This window comes from Schistocerca gregaria, chromosome 8 (assembly GCF_023897955.1).
Source record: "Schistocerca gregaria isolate iqSchGreg1 chromosome 8, iqSchGreg1.2, whole genome shotgun sequence".
Taxonomy (NCBI): Eukaryota; Metazoa; Arthropoda; class Insecta; order Orthoptera; family Acrididae; genus Schistocerca; species Schistocerca gregaria.
Genome location: NC_064927.1, coordinates 118,532,031 through 118,546,277, shown reverse-complemented (window position 1 = coordinate 118,546,277; position 14,247 = coordinate 118,532,031). Strand labels below are relative to the sequence as shown.

General features: G+C 40.5%; 1 protein-coding gene across 1 annotated transcript in view; it reads left to right on the top strand.

Annotated features, from left to right (window-relative positions):
* LOC126284292 (uncharacterized) overlaps positions 1 to 13,131 on the top strand; it is a 41,485-nt gene extending 28,354 nt beyond the window's left edge. Inside the window, exon 2 of the mRNA XM_049983122.1 lies at positions 12,428 to 13,131. Coding sequence (XP_049839079.1) covers positions 12,428 to 12,948 — 521 coding nt within the window. The 3' untranslated portion in view covers positions 12,949 to 13,131. The remainder of the gene's footprint in view (positions 1 to 12,427) is intronic.
* Positions 13,132 to 14,247: the final 1,116 nt, after the last annotated feature.

The window sequence follows — 14,247 nt, the reverse complement described above, 5'->3', positions numbered from 1 at the left end:
CATTTGTGTAGCACTGTTTGAAGTTAGGGGAACCATCCACTGCTTCTCTTGAAATGACTGTATTCTAAGTCGCGCGTACTTTGATGTACGTAACGTAATGGTCACTATCATGCAGATACCGCAAATTGTATCGAGCATCCTTGAAACGTGCAAACACCAGTTTCTGTAACAAGTGTGCTTTGTCTTCCCTTGAATATCCGTGTTTCTCCTTATGCACTACACAGTCCTATTATTACAGACTTATTCGAAATCTGTTGATAATTATTTTTTCAGTATGCTGCTGATATCGTCCACCTACGTAATTATGTTTAGAACACGCTCCTTGGACAACACTCTGAACTCGCATTCGGAGGATGACGGTTCAAACCCGCGTCCGGCCATCCTGATTTAGCTTTTCCCTGATCTCCCTAAATCATTTCAGGCAAATTCCATGATGGTTCCTTTGAAAGGACACGACCACCTTTCCTCCCCACCATTCCCTAGCCCGATAACCTCGCTATTGGTCTGTTGCCCCAGTTCAGCCAAACAAGCAATCCCTTGGCAACGATTGCTCTTCATTACGTTTCACTGGAGACGGCTTTTGTGGCCCCTTGCTCGACACGGATGACGACCTACGTGGCTCGACACCTGTTTCAGTATCACTTTCACTTGTTAAGCACCTATCATAGTCGTTGTACTCCTCATGTACAGTGTCCGCTATGTCGAGCGTATACGGCACAATTCATTCCACTGACTCATCTTGCAGAAACGCTAGTGTTTCATCGGCCACTTCTTTCTCACTCTGACATTCCTTGGATTTCTTTATGACAAAATGTCAATTTCGGCAGCTGTTGTTGTAGATACAATGGTTTGTTATGTTTATCATTGCCATTGCTCGGCATTGTATATCAACACCGCTGTTTACTGCTGAGTGTTACTCGTCAACACTAAGCTCTGTGGCCTCATGCTGTTCTCACCAGCCGCGCGGGGTAGCCAGGCGGTCTCAGGCGACTCGTTACGGTTCGCCCGGCTGCCCCCGTCGGAGTTTAGAGTCCTTCCCCGTGAATCGGTGTGTGTGTTGTCCTTAGCGTAAGTTAGGTTTAGTTAGTTTAATTAGTGTGTAAGCCTAGAAACTGATAAGCCCAGCAGTTTGGTCCCATAGTCCTTACCACAAATTTCCAAATTTTGTTCTCACCAGTGAATAGCTCCAGTCCCCCTGTCGCTAAAGCAGCCAACATTGTGATTGCATGGTAGACAGTATGTGGACGTCGAATGCCGTAAATATCATTGGTCTTTTGTGACCTCGCACTCAAGGGGTTCCTTTTTAGTGTACGACCCCACTCCGCAGTTTTGTGCTCCTACATCCGCGTAGTTAGCATGTTTTGTATGTTTTGATTTCCTCGTTCCGAGGTGCCTTAGTTCAGCTAAGTTTACCGTGCACAATCTTAAATCTGGACCATAGTTCAGTTAGGCTGCTCACTATTTTGCTAGCGAGCTCTCGACCACTATCAGACTGCTACATCGATGGAGCAGCTAATAACGTAAAGATGTCAACAATGTTATCGTATACTTTCTCAGCTGTTTATGACTTCAGTGACCTGAGAATAACGAATTTAGTGAGATGGTCCAAATAAACCAATACGAATTTATGGTCTCCATCTGGTTGCGATTGGAGGTTCAGATAATCTTTACATTTGGATGGCTCAAATGGCTCTGAGCACTATGGGACTTACCATCTATGGTCATCAGTCCCCTAGAACTAAGAACTACTTAAACCTAACTAACCTAAGGACATCACACAACACCCAGCCATCACGAGGCAGAGAAAATCCCTGACCCCGCCGGGAATCGAACCCGGGAACCCGGGCGTGGGAAGCGAGAACGCTACCGCACGACCACAAGATGCGGGCTTACATTTGGAATTTAACTCTTTTTAAAAGCATGAGCTTCATTACAGTTCCTGTCCTCTGACCTTTGTTTTTTAAACATGGCTGTCATAAGCAAAGATATACAGTGGTGGAAATATTTACTGCATCACCTCTTACAATTAACAATTTTTGTTACAATCATTGAATAACTGAGGTAAATTTGCTTGATTTCTCTTGATTTCTATCAAAAATGAATATATACAATAATTTTTGTCAATTTGTTTTTATTCTTAATTTTTATTTCTATATAAATGTATGTTTTTATAATTTAACACTTTCTTGAAAAATGAGTATAGATGGTTATGTCAGCTATTGTGTTTGCTATTCTGAAATATGAATACTAATGTTGAAAGACACACTGCATATTAATGTTGTAATATAACGCTGATGGATTTTAGTATTTGTATTGCCGCAAATGAACACACTGTTGCATTTAATACTTTGTTGCTTCACCACGTGCCTTAATCACCGCTTGTCACCGTGAAGGCATTGAAAGAATTAACTTTTTAATGTGCTTCCCACTCAGTTCATGAAGCCACACACGCACAATGGTCTCCAACAGCTCCCGTTTATTCCGCGGCTTCTTTTTGGTGATAGCATTTCCCATAACCTTCCAATAGTTCTCAATAGTATTGACATTGGGGCTGTTTCCAGGCCTCTCTAATACTCGAACTCCATTTCGTCGAAGGAAATTTTTACCGGGAATGTAGAAGTACGTGATAATTAACCAAGAAAGTAATCTGCTTCGTGTTTGGTACAAATATTAGTCATAGGAATCACCTTCAAAGCTCTATAACAAGGAGCGGAGTCATCTTGAAAAATGCAATTGGAAGCATCTCCAAACTTGTCTCTAATGGTTGGCATAAGCTTCCTTTCAAATATGCTTATGTAGGCATGTGCTTTAACAGTGCCATTGATGAAGTCCAGAAGACCTACTCCGTGACTAGAAATGCACACCCAGACCATTTGTCCTTGTGGGTGTTTGACTGTATGTGTTCTGCATGATGGCAAAAATTCTTCACCTTTTCTTCGACACACGAACACGTTTCCATCTGAGTCATGCAGATTAAATTTGGAGTCGTCTGAAAAGATTACTTTGTTCCACATCTTTGGTGTGCATGTCGCATATGCCTTTGCCCATTTTAGTCGCTGTTGTCGCATTGTCTTGGTCAGTAAAGGCTTCCTTCTAAGACGACGACCTGAGAGCCCAGCCTCTAGTAGTCTATTTCTTACAGCTCTACTAGTTACTGAGATGCCACCCCAGTTCAATTGGTTACTGAGATGTCACCTACTTCTTCCCAGTCTCGCTTTAGCTCAGTGGACAGGTGTCGATCGTTGAGCGAAAGCCTTTTCAATACCCTGTCCCGTTTGGCAGTAGACGCCCTTCTCCTGCCTCTTCCTTTTTCAAGATCAACATTTCTTTTTTCCCTGTGTTTTTTCAGTAACCTCGAAATCGTAGACTGATTAAATCCTATCTTAGAGGCTATCTCTCTGGTCTGAGACCAACAGACGAATAAGCAAGTATCGGCTTTCTTTTCTGCCGTTAATTCAACTGACCTGCCCGTCTTCTCACTGCAAAGTCTGAACTCAAAATGGCAGTATAAACATTGGTTTCGTTGTAAAACCAAACGACAACAACAAAGAGTTGTGTATTGTTGGAAAACATGCATGAAGAAGTCAGATTATTGGGCCTGGTATAACCTGAAGCAAACTGCTGTAACAGACAAACACACGAAGTAATTCATGGTGATGCAATAAATATTTCCTCCGCTGTAACTGGAAATATCTTTATATTATATTATAGAACTTTGACTTTAAGCATTTTATCATTCGGTTGCGTTCACCGTGGCCAGTAGTTACATGAGCATCGTGCAGATTACCATACAGTTTTTCATCACAAGCGTAATACTTTGTATTGCCTTCTTCAGTTACAGGCTGTGTTAATTTCGTCATTACATAAATCTCAAGCACTTAAGCTCTCTTCAGAAACTCGTAGTCGTTGCCGTCCCTCTTTCGACCGGGTTTTAGTCATTTAACCTTGCTGATAAATGACTCATTTCTCTCTGTCCATGAAGAAACAATTGTTATTGGGGTTTCCGAGATGTTCGTCGAACATCACTGATTCAACCATAGCCGCACTGCTGTACGACATTGCATAAACCAACTGACGACAGTGCCTGGTACCATGGCTGGACACACGATTAATAAACTGAAACTCTACGCAGCCTCTAACCGGGGTCAGTGATGATGCGAGGTGTGTGAGAAAAGTAATGAGACTGATAACACTGAGAGCTATCTGCCAACGCTGTGTTGTTTTACTTGTGTAGATCGGTGTGTTCATCCCTTCCAGATGCTCAGTCCGATTTACAGCACCGTACAGCCATCACGTGATTTTTGAGAGCGCCATCAGTGGTTGTGTTTTGTTGTATGTTACGAAAGTGGAACAGCGGAATTTAGAGCAGTGTTATGCCATCATGCTTGGTGTTGAACCTGGGGAATCCGCGAGTGTGTCCTTTTAACATTCTTAAGCCTCTCACCGATGTTATTCAATCTGTATATTGAGCAAGCAGTAAAGAAAACAAAAGAAACATTCGGAGTAGGTATTAAAATCCACGGAGAAGAAATAAAAACTTTGAGGTTCGCTGATGACATTGTAATTCTGTCAGAGACGGCAAAGGACTTGGAAGAGCAGTTGAACGGAATGGACAGTGTGTTGAAAGGAGGATGTAAGATGAACATCAACAAAAGGAAAACGAGGATAATGGAATGTAGTCGAATTAAGTCTTGTGATGTTGATGGTATTAGATTAGGGAATGAGACACTTAAAGTAGTGAATGAGTTCTGCTATTTGGGGAGCAAAATAACTGATGATGGTCGCAGTAGAGAGGATATAAAATGTAGACTGGCAATGGCAAGGAAAGCGTTTCTGAAGAAGAGATATTTGTTAACATCGAGTATAGATTTAAGCGTCAGGAAGTCGTTTCAGAAAGTATTTGTGTGGAGTGTAGCCATGTATGGAAGTGAAACGTGGATGATAAATAGTTTAGACAAGAAGAGAATAGAAGTTTTCAAAATGTTGTGCTACAGAAGAATGCTGAAGATTAGATGGGTGGTAGATCACATAACTAATGAGGAGGTATTGAACAGAATTGGAGAGAAGAGAAATTTGTGGCACAATTTGACTAGAAGAAGGGATCGGTTGGTAGGGCATATTCTGAGGCATCAAGGGATCACCAATTTAGTATTGGAGGGCAGCGTGGAGGGTAAAAATCGTAGAGGGAGACCAAGAGATGAAGGCACTAAACAGATTCAGAAGGATGTAGGTTGCAGTAGGTACTGGGAGATGAATCTTGCACAGGATAGAGTAGCATGGAGAGCTGCATCAAACCAGTCTCAGGACTGAAGACCACAACAACAACAACAGCATCAACAGCACAATTTTTTCGCTTCCACAAATTATTTTTGGAAGGCGAAGAACACGTTGAAGACGAATCTCGCTCAGGGACACCTTCAACTTCAAAAACCGACGAAACGTTTGCATCGGTCTTGTTGGGAGGATTGTTGATGAGCACGAATAGTTCAGTCGTGTGGTCACAGCTGATGCATGAATTGTTTTAGTGCGATCCTGAGACAAAGCGGCAAAGTGATGAGTGGTATATTCATATATCTCTTCGACCGAAAAAAAGCCCAAATGAGCAAATCAAAGATTGAAACAACGCCGATATGCTTTTTTGACAGGACAAACTTTCAACCTAGTTTTTTTACAAAGATGTCCTTGAAAGGCTCAGGAAAAAGAGTGAATCGAGTGAGATCGGACATTGCAGACTAGTGGACGCTGCAGCATGACGACGCCACTGGTCACACGGCCACTTCATCACGGAATTTTTTTATCTGACATGACGTTTCTGTTGTCCCACAACCTGATCTGAGTCACTGTGACTTTTTCCCGAAGCTGAAAAATGTTTTAAAAGGATTTCATTTAGGGACTGTGGAAACATTCAAAAGAATGTGACCGACGTATTAAGGGCACTACTAGCTGAAGCCTTTCAGCGCTGCTGGCAAGACTGGAAACGACGACTCCTCCTGCGTATAGCTGCCACTCTGTCCATTACGCGTTAGGTGGACTAAGAGGGCACAGGCTTATGGTATTGGCAGGGGAGGGGGTCTCCAGATCTCTAGGGCCTGGAGACCTATCTGGAGCCTCCACCCCCCACCCCCCCTCTCCCAGGATCAGACAATTTTGATTCAATCCCAAACAAGAACAAAATTGTTCAGTAAATGAGACACAGTTTGGAGTTCCAAGACCCAAACATTTATAAAATATAAACATAAATACGTACTTATCTATTATCAGGTCATACCAATTGGCAGTGGGTGTTCTCATATTTTTTTTTTGAAATTTTGTGAAACGTTGTACGAAACTTAAAAACTGTAGAATAATAACCAGTTGTCTGCTACATGCAGGATTTTATATGCGACGTTTTTTGGTACCTATGCTATCCACACAGGAGTACTATCAGTACGGTTTAAAAAATACACACATAAGTGCAGCGAAGAGTTTACCAGTCATTTATTAATTTTTAAGCCAACTAGATGGACTAGAGGATATGTCAAAGAATATAGAACAATAGCTGGAAAAGATAGGCTGCATATTGCATTGTACAGCGCTCAAGATCATTACTCTGCTTGGTCTAAGACGCCGCCTCCCCACGGTTCGCGCGGCCCCCCCCCCCCCCTCCCCCTTCCGAGGTTCGAGTCCTCCCTCGGGCATGGTTGTGTGTGTTGTCCTTAGCGTAAAGTTAGTTTAAGTTAGATTAAGTAGTGTGTAAGCCAAGGGACCGATGACCTCAGCAGTTTGCTCCCATAGGAACTTACCACAGATTATAAATTATAAGATCAGGACAACGTCGCGTCATTGTCAGGCGTATGTGTAAGACTGCAACGAAACATTTGAGAAATCAGTTAAAACGCTTTGTTCAGTCTCTGTGCTAATCATTCTTTAAATCTTTGTGGAATTCATACATCCTCATGTGTTCCCTCTAGCGTCACCTGCTTTGGAACTATAGACAAGTTATATGTCTTCTTCTCGTCTGCTACATTTAGGTGGAAATTACTTGTAGAGGAAAGGAGAAAAAGTTTAAAATCATTGTCTGAACGTACAGGAGTGTTCATTACAATTCAGTCATCCATAAAAGAAAACATGGAAACCCTTGTGAGTATGTTGGAAGACATGCAAGATCCATTTGAGGCAAACTTTGATACTAGACCTGCAAAACCTTGTTTCTTCCAACTAACTCCACATGGTTTTTCCTTTTTGACCTACATCATTTTTTGGCACACGATACTGGAGGAAGTAAATCTAGTCCAAGATATATACAGTCTCCAAAAATGTCTTTGAATAAATGCTCCTCAGTTATGAACCCTGCGTGGAATATTAGGCACCGAAAGAACTACAATTATAGACACTGCTGTTACTTCTCACCCTAAAAAATGCAATGATATGGACATTAACATTGATCAATGGGGAAGGAGGAGGTAAACAAAACAATACTAGGTGAACTAGCTCGTTACTTTCGATAATCGATTCAAAAAGCAGTTCATCAATCATTGTTTAAATGCATAGACGTTCTATACAAGAACTGTCACAATGGTACACAGCCATGAAGGAAATCACCAAAATTTTCCAGACAAAAGAAACAAAATTTATACTTATGCTTCCGATGAAGATCTGGCTGTACCGTGGAGAATCTGGTAGAAATTTACTATGAGTTTGATATGGTGCAGGTGCTGCAAGAAATAAAAAGGTATTGTAGCCATCTACTTGCTGCTACATGGATGGCCCAATAAATCCTACAATTTATAATTAAATAGAGGCTCAGTGAATCATCATGTACATCACTTATAATTCAGTACTTCTTTGACTTTTGTGTCTGTCTTATCATCCGAGAGAAGTTTTTCTAAACTGAAACTAATAAATTATGTTCACTCTACTATGAATCAAGAACGACTAGCCAATCAGTCCATCTTATCAACGGAAAGAAAAGCTTCAAATAAAATAAATTTGGATGAAGTTGTTGAATATCAATAAAATAAAGGCACGAAAACACGTACTCTAATAATAACAGAAATAACTACTACCTCATACAAAGGTTACGAAAATAACAGAATTGTAATTGTACAAGCTTTGTTTCCAGAGGTGTAAAAAAAAGGTAATTTTCTTATTCTATTATTTATTAATCATGAACGTTCCTATGCTACATGCTGATTCGTGTTCTAAGATTCTCACCTACAGCTTCAAGTATTTGTATTACAATTATTAGAGCGCGGTGCACACACATTATAAATACTTGATTTTTTTGTCAGCCATTACATATATGTTATTCATTTTTTACGAAATATATATTACAAATACATCAATTTCTAAGCAGACTGGGGGACTCGTTTAGTTTGCCCCGCCCCCTTCCCCCCTCCTCTCCCCCCCCCCCCCCCCCCCCCCAGCGATCGTCGGGCTTAGTCCACCACTGCTGATGCCATCATTATTATGGATTTCTTTCTGTTTACATTTGGAATTCCCTTTGTTACATGTACATCTTACGTACTGTTGGCGTGCAACAGTGAGACAAATGCATCGTCAGGAGTGCATACGGGAAGTGTGGCAGGACCATTCTTGTTCTATACATGGTGTTACAAAAAGGTACGGCCAAACTTTCAGGAAACATTCCTCACACGCAAAGAAAGAAAATATGTTATGTGGACATGTGTCCGTAAACGCTTACTTTCCATGTTACAGCTCATTTTATTACTTCTCTTCAAATCACATTAATCATGGAATGGAAACACACAGCAACAGAACGTACCAGCGTGACTTCAAACAATTTGTTACAGGAAATGATCAAAATGTCCTCCGTTAGCGAGGATTCATGCATCCACCCTCCGTCGCATGGAATCCCTGATGCGCTGATGCAGCCCTGGAGAATGGCGTATTGTACCACAGGCGTCCACAATACGAGTACGAAGAGTCTCTACATTTGGTACCGGGGTTGCATAGACAAGAGCTTTCAAATGCCTCCCTAAATGAAAGTCAAGAGGGTTGAGGTCAGGAGAGCGTGGAGGCCATGGAATTGGTCCGCCTCTACCAATCTATCGGTCACCGAATCTGTTGTTGAGAAGCGTACGAACACTTCGACTGAAATTAGCAGGAACTGCATCGTGCGTGAACCACATGTTGTGTCGTACTTGTAAAGGCACATGTTCTAGCAGCACAGGTAGAGATCCCGTATGAAATCATGATAACCTGCTCCATTGAGCGTAGGTGGAAGAGCATGGGGCCCAATCAAGACATCACCAACAATGCCTGCCCAAACGTTTACAGAAAATCTGTGTTGATGACGTGATGGCACCGAAGCCAACATTACCTTCCTTCAATTGGGCCAACTGGTGGTGAATCGAGGAAGTACAGTACATACTGACGAAACTAAAATGAGCTCTAACATGGAAATTAAGCGTTTTCGGACACATGTCCACATAACATCTTTTCTTTATTTGTGTGTGAGGAATGTTTCCTGAAAGTTTGGCCGTACCTTTTTGTAACACCCTGTATATACAAGGTGGAGCTAGTGTAAATGGAAAACCATTTACCATACGGGTTCCAAACTTTATGCAATTGACGCTAAGACTGTGCGCTGAAGGATTTGCGTTGTCAGTGTTAATGTCATGACTTGCTGTTAGACACCGGTACTGGTACGGCGACATGTAGCTGAAACATAAGCACCCGTATGCATTACAGTTGCAGACAGCATGGATCTGGACAAGCGAGCTCTATTTTCCTCGTAAAGCTGTTTTACCACAACAGCAATTGTGCTGCTGCTCTTCGCAAATATCGACACAGTAACGGAGTATGGAGGAGTCTGCTTTTCCCTCCAGGGTTGAGGAACAAGATTTGGAAGTTTAAATTAACTGTTGTTAGGGAATAGCTGCTGAGGGAGCCGACTGTCTATTGCACCACAGATTGTTGAAGTTAATATTGTCATGGCTGAGAATGCTGTACGCATTGTGCACTCTTCAAGCAGTACACGAGCTGTATCACGACAGCTGAACATTCCATGATCCACTGTTTGAAAAGTGCTGCTAACAGTTGTGTAATGGCATGCCTAATGCTGTTGCAGGCTGTCGTGGATTTAGATGGTCGTCTCATCGAGCAAAGTTTGTAACTTGGTACACATACATGGTACGCAGTCAACAAATGTCATCTTCTTATGTGGTAATTGAAATGGTATTTTCGTCATTTCTCTTCCGCATGCCGTCACAAGTTTTTCCACAATGTTTCGTTGTCCCACAATCTTTCGTTTTTCACGGGGCCCTCTCAAGCAGCGTAAGTTTAATTATAATCGCCCTGCACATAGGCAACTTGATGTATAGGGTGATCAGTAATCTGTGACTGTTTGCTGACGACGTTGCAGTATATGGTAAAGTGTCACTGAGAGATTGTATCAGGGTACAAGATGACCTGCATAGAATTTCTATTTGCCCTAAAAGTGAGAAAATGTAGGTTAATGCAGATGAGTAGGAAACACGATACCGTTATATTTGAATACAGTATTAGTGGTATGCTGCTTGACACAAAAACATTGATTATATATCAAAGTGTAACGTTGCAAAGCGACATGAAATGGAACAGTATGTAAAGTCAGTTGTGGGGAAGTCGAATGGTCGACTGACTTTCGTTTGTTGAGAATTCGAGGGAAAGGTTGCTCTTCTCTACAGTAGACTGCTTACAGAACACGTATGCAACCCATTCTTGAGTGCTGCTCATTTGTTTGGGGCCCCCGCCAGGTCGGCAGAAGGGAAGACATCAAAATAATACAGAGGTGTGCTGACAGATTTGTTACTGGTAGGCTCTACGTACACGTTAGTGTAGCGGAAGTGCTCCGTGAACTCAAATGAGAATCCCAGGAGGGAAGAGGCAGACTGCAGATTGATTCTACTGTCATCCACGTAAATCTCGTGTGATCCCCACAGAGAAAGTATGATAAATCAAGGTTCGTGCAAAAGCATATACACAGTCCCTTTTTCCTTCACGCCATTTGCTAGTGTAAAAGGAAAAGCGAATTACTGACAAGAGGTACAGGGTAACATCCGCCATACACTGTATGGTGGTTTCCGGAGTATGTATGTAGATGTAGATATGTGTGTTCTTGTACGAGTGATGGTAAGTTAACTTTAATATTTGAACATTGAAACGCATTTAACACATTTTTACATAAACCTAAAAATTTGTAAACCTTGCAAATTCTTATTTTTCCGGGATTTGTGCATCCCAACTGTCTGCGTCTAGTGCTACACCGTTAACGTTTTCTCAACATTTGCAAATCGTGTAATAGAGGTGGGACGTGGGTATCGTCCCAGTATTCACACAGACTGACTTCGGAAACAGCCTAAAAACTACATCCATGCAGGCCGGCACACCGGCCCTCGTCGTTGTACGCAGGTTCGGTTCTGGGCCAGCGCGCCTCCGCGAATCCCAGAACCGGTGTGCTACCAAGCCTTGCAGAGCACTGTTTCCAAATTTTAACTTGCCACATCATCACTGGGATGTGGTGATCGCAATACTGTTAGTCGTATAAGTTTTTGCTGTCTCGATCACAAAAGTATTTTTAATTACATATCATTGGTTTCAACGTCATATGCACAATTGTAAGCATATTAGTCTTCCATATGGTCCATTATATATCCACTCATAATGCTGACATGTTGCTTTCACTTTTTAAAACTCATTGTTTTCACTGTTTACCTGTGGTCGGTGATGGTGTTAACGAATATTTGTATGTCATAGTGAGGAGGCCGATAGCTTTATAGATTTTTATGTTTTGTTTGTTACTTCTCTTGCGAAGAGTAATAACGACACCATTATTCCAATTTTTTGGGAATTTTGTACTTTTACAAAGGTTTTGTAGAAAAATATTGCACGATCTTTTTGTATAATTTTTTCTCCAGCTTTAAACATCTCTATAGAAATACCATCATCCCCGGTGTCTTCCTTTTCTTCACACCTCAAATTGCATTTTAGATCTCATCCGGCATTACTTCAGAACTGCTACAAATTTCTATGTCAATTATATGTGTTTTTTACTCATCAAAACACTTGAAGAAGTCTTCGTAAGATTACATAATTTTCTCTCTGTATATGTATGCAAAAAAACCTTTCAATGTTGTAAAAAACATACATTTTTCACAACTGTCGAAACGAGACATGACCTTCTTATCTCACAATCAGCGCAGCATGCCACAGATAGTGCACAAAGTTTGATTAGAAAGAAGCGCACTGATGCTTAATGGAAACGTGTAGTGTATTTAAATAAATAGTGACCGAGGCATAAAGTCGATGTTTCTTACACATTATCATGTTAGGGGCAGCACTCAGTAAGCAGTTTCTTTATAAACGAGTGTTTTATATCCTCTGTTCATGTTGAGCAAAAGCAGTCCTTTACAACTCTAATACTGTTATTTCATGTTTGTTTCAGTTGAAGAAGTACAGAGGAAGTGGAAGTCTATCAGAGATTATTACACGCGGGAGAAAAGAAGAGAAGCGGATGGCCTTTGTTCAATACCTTCAAACAGACTAAAGAGAAATCCATATTTTGAGTTGATGACTTTTTTCCAGCCATCCAGAAGATCAACAAAATCGTTGGTGAAGTACCAGCATGAACCATCTGAAGAATATGTTACTGAAGAATTAAGTGAGGACTTCACAGAAGGGTTCAGCAACCAGTCACAAGAAGCAACTCAACTGCAGGGGTACTCGCTACAGGAGGTTCCAACGAAAAAACGTAGAGCTATTAGCTATACAGAAAGCACAGACGAAGTTGAGGCATATTACCAGGAAACAACGGCAGATGTCGACGCTAACAAAAGCTTCTTGCTGTCTTTTGTACCAGAAATGCAGAGAATGACAGAACGTCAAAATTTTGAATTTCGGATGGCAATAATGCACGCATTAAACAAGGTTGTGTACCAAATACCTGCGGACTCAGGAAACTCGTAATAATTTGGAATGTATTACATGCAGCATTCTTGCGACTGTTTACAGTTTAACCAGCCTTCTGGCTAAGCTTGCTACTTCAAAATAATACGACCATTTTCTTGGCATAGAACTGGTAACGACTGGAAGTACATTACAATTGTAACTATTTTGTAATAAAATAAATGAAAATTCATACAAAAGGAACATGAATATCAATGCGAACCACTCCATACCAACAACTAATTTTGGTGTTTTTGCTAGTATCTTCATATTACCCAGCGCACAACAAATTTCACTGAAAATCCATAAATTACATATATTTATGATTTCTAGATTTATTTAGATATCATATGATAAAAATTAACCTTTAAAAGAAATTCTTATCTCGTCTTCAGAAATAAGTGCCCCGTTTAACCATTAGTTAACTTGCAGTATAACCTAGAAACACTTAGTGTAAGTAATTTATTAGTAATTGTGAATTACTGTTATCCGCTGTATGGTGAATGGCAACTATCCTTTTTATAACATTGTCATTATTCCATCTTGGATTTTCCATTGTTTGATTTTACTCAAATAATATGAAATCCCTGGCACTGATAAAATTCGCTAAACACCAACTCACAAAATGACTAAATTAAACCAAAAGAAACTCAACAATTCTCATTGTTTTCTAGTTTCTTATAAAAATTATGAAACATACAAAAACAACCCAATAATTTATATTAAAGAAAGATAATAACATTAGGTATCACTATAATACCTTTCGTTCAGTGTTATAAACACTTTTACCACCATAAATGTTATGACCTGGCATTCTGAAGCATTTTTTATTTCCCCTTGGCTTGTCAGTTATGAGTTACATCTGGAACAGCAATATCTTGAATCATAATAATAATAATTAGCTAGCAGGAGTACAATATTTACATACCTCTTCTCCAGGGCTGCAGTATATTGATGATATCACTTGCTTTGTCTATCAGAAAGTGTGTAGCATGCTGTTTCATATGTTTTGTATTACAGCTCATCTGTGATAGCAGTTATGTGACTTTACTTAAAACAGTAAACTAGATGTCGTGGCCCTTTAACCTGACTCATTACTATTCCCACATAGTAACACAGGTTCTCTAACCTATTAAAAGTATCTGAGTTTTAAAATATTCAAGTAAGATTCACAGGTTCTGGATTCTTTCACGGTAACTCACACATACTCTGTTCATAATAAGAATAAACCTAATTTAAACGTTAGACCATGTATTCTTCCGCGTTTGCTTGAATCTTATTGGATTTCGTTTCATGTGGAGAAGAAGCTACGCTTTGTCC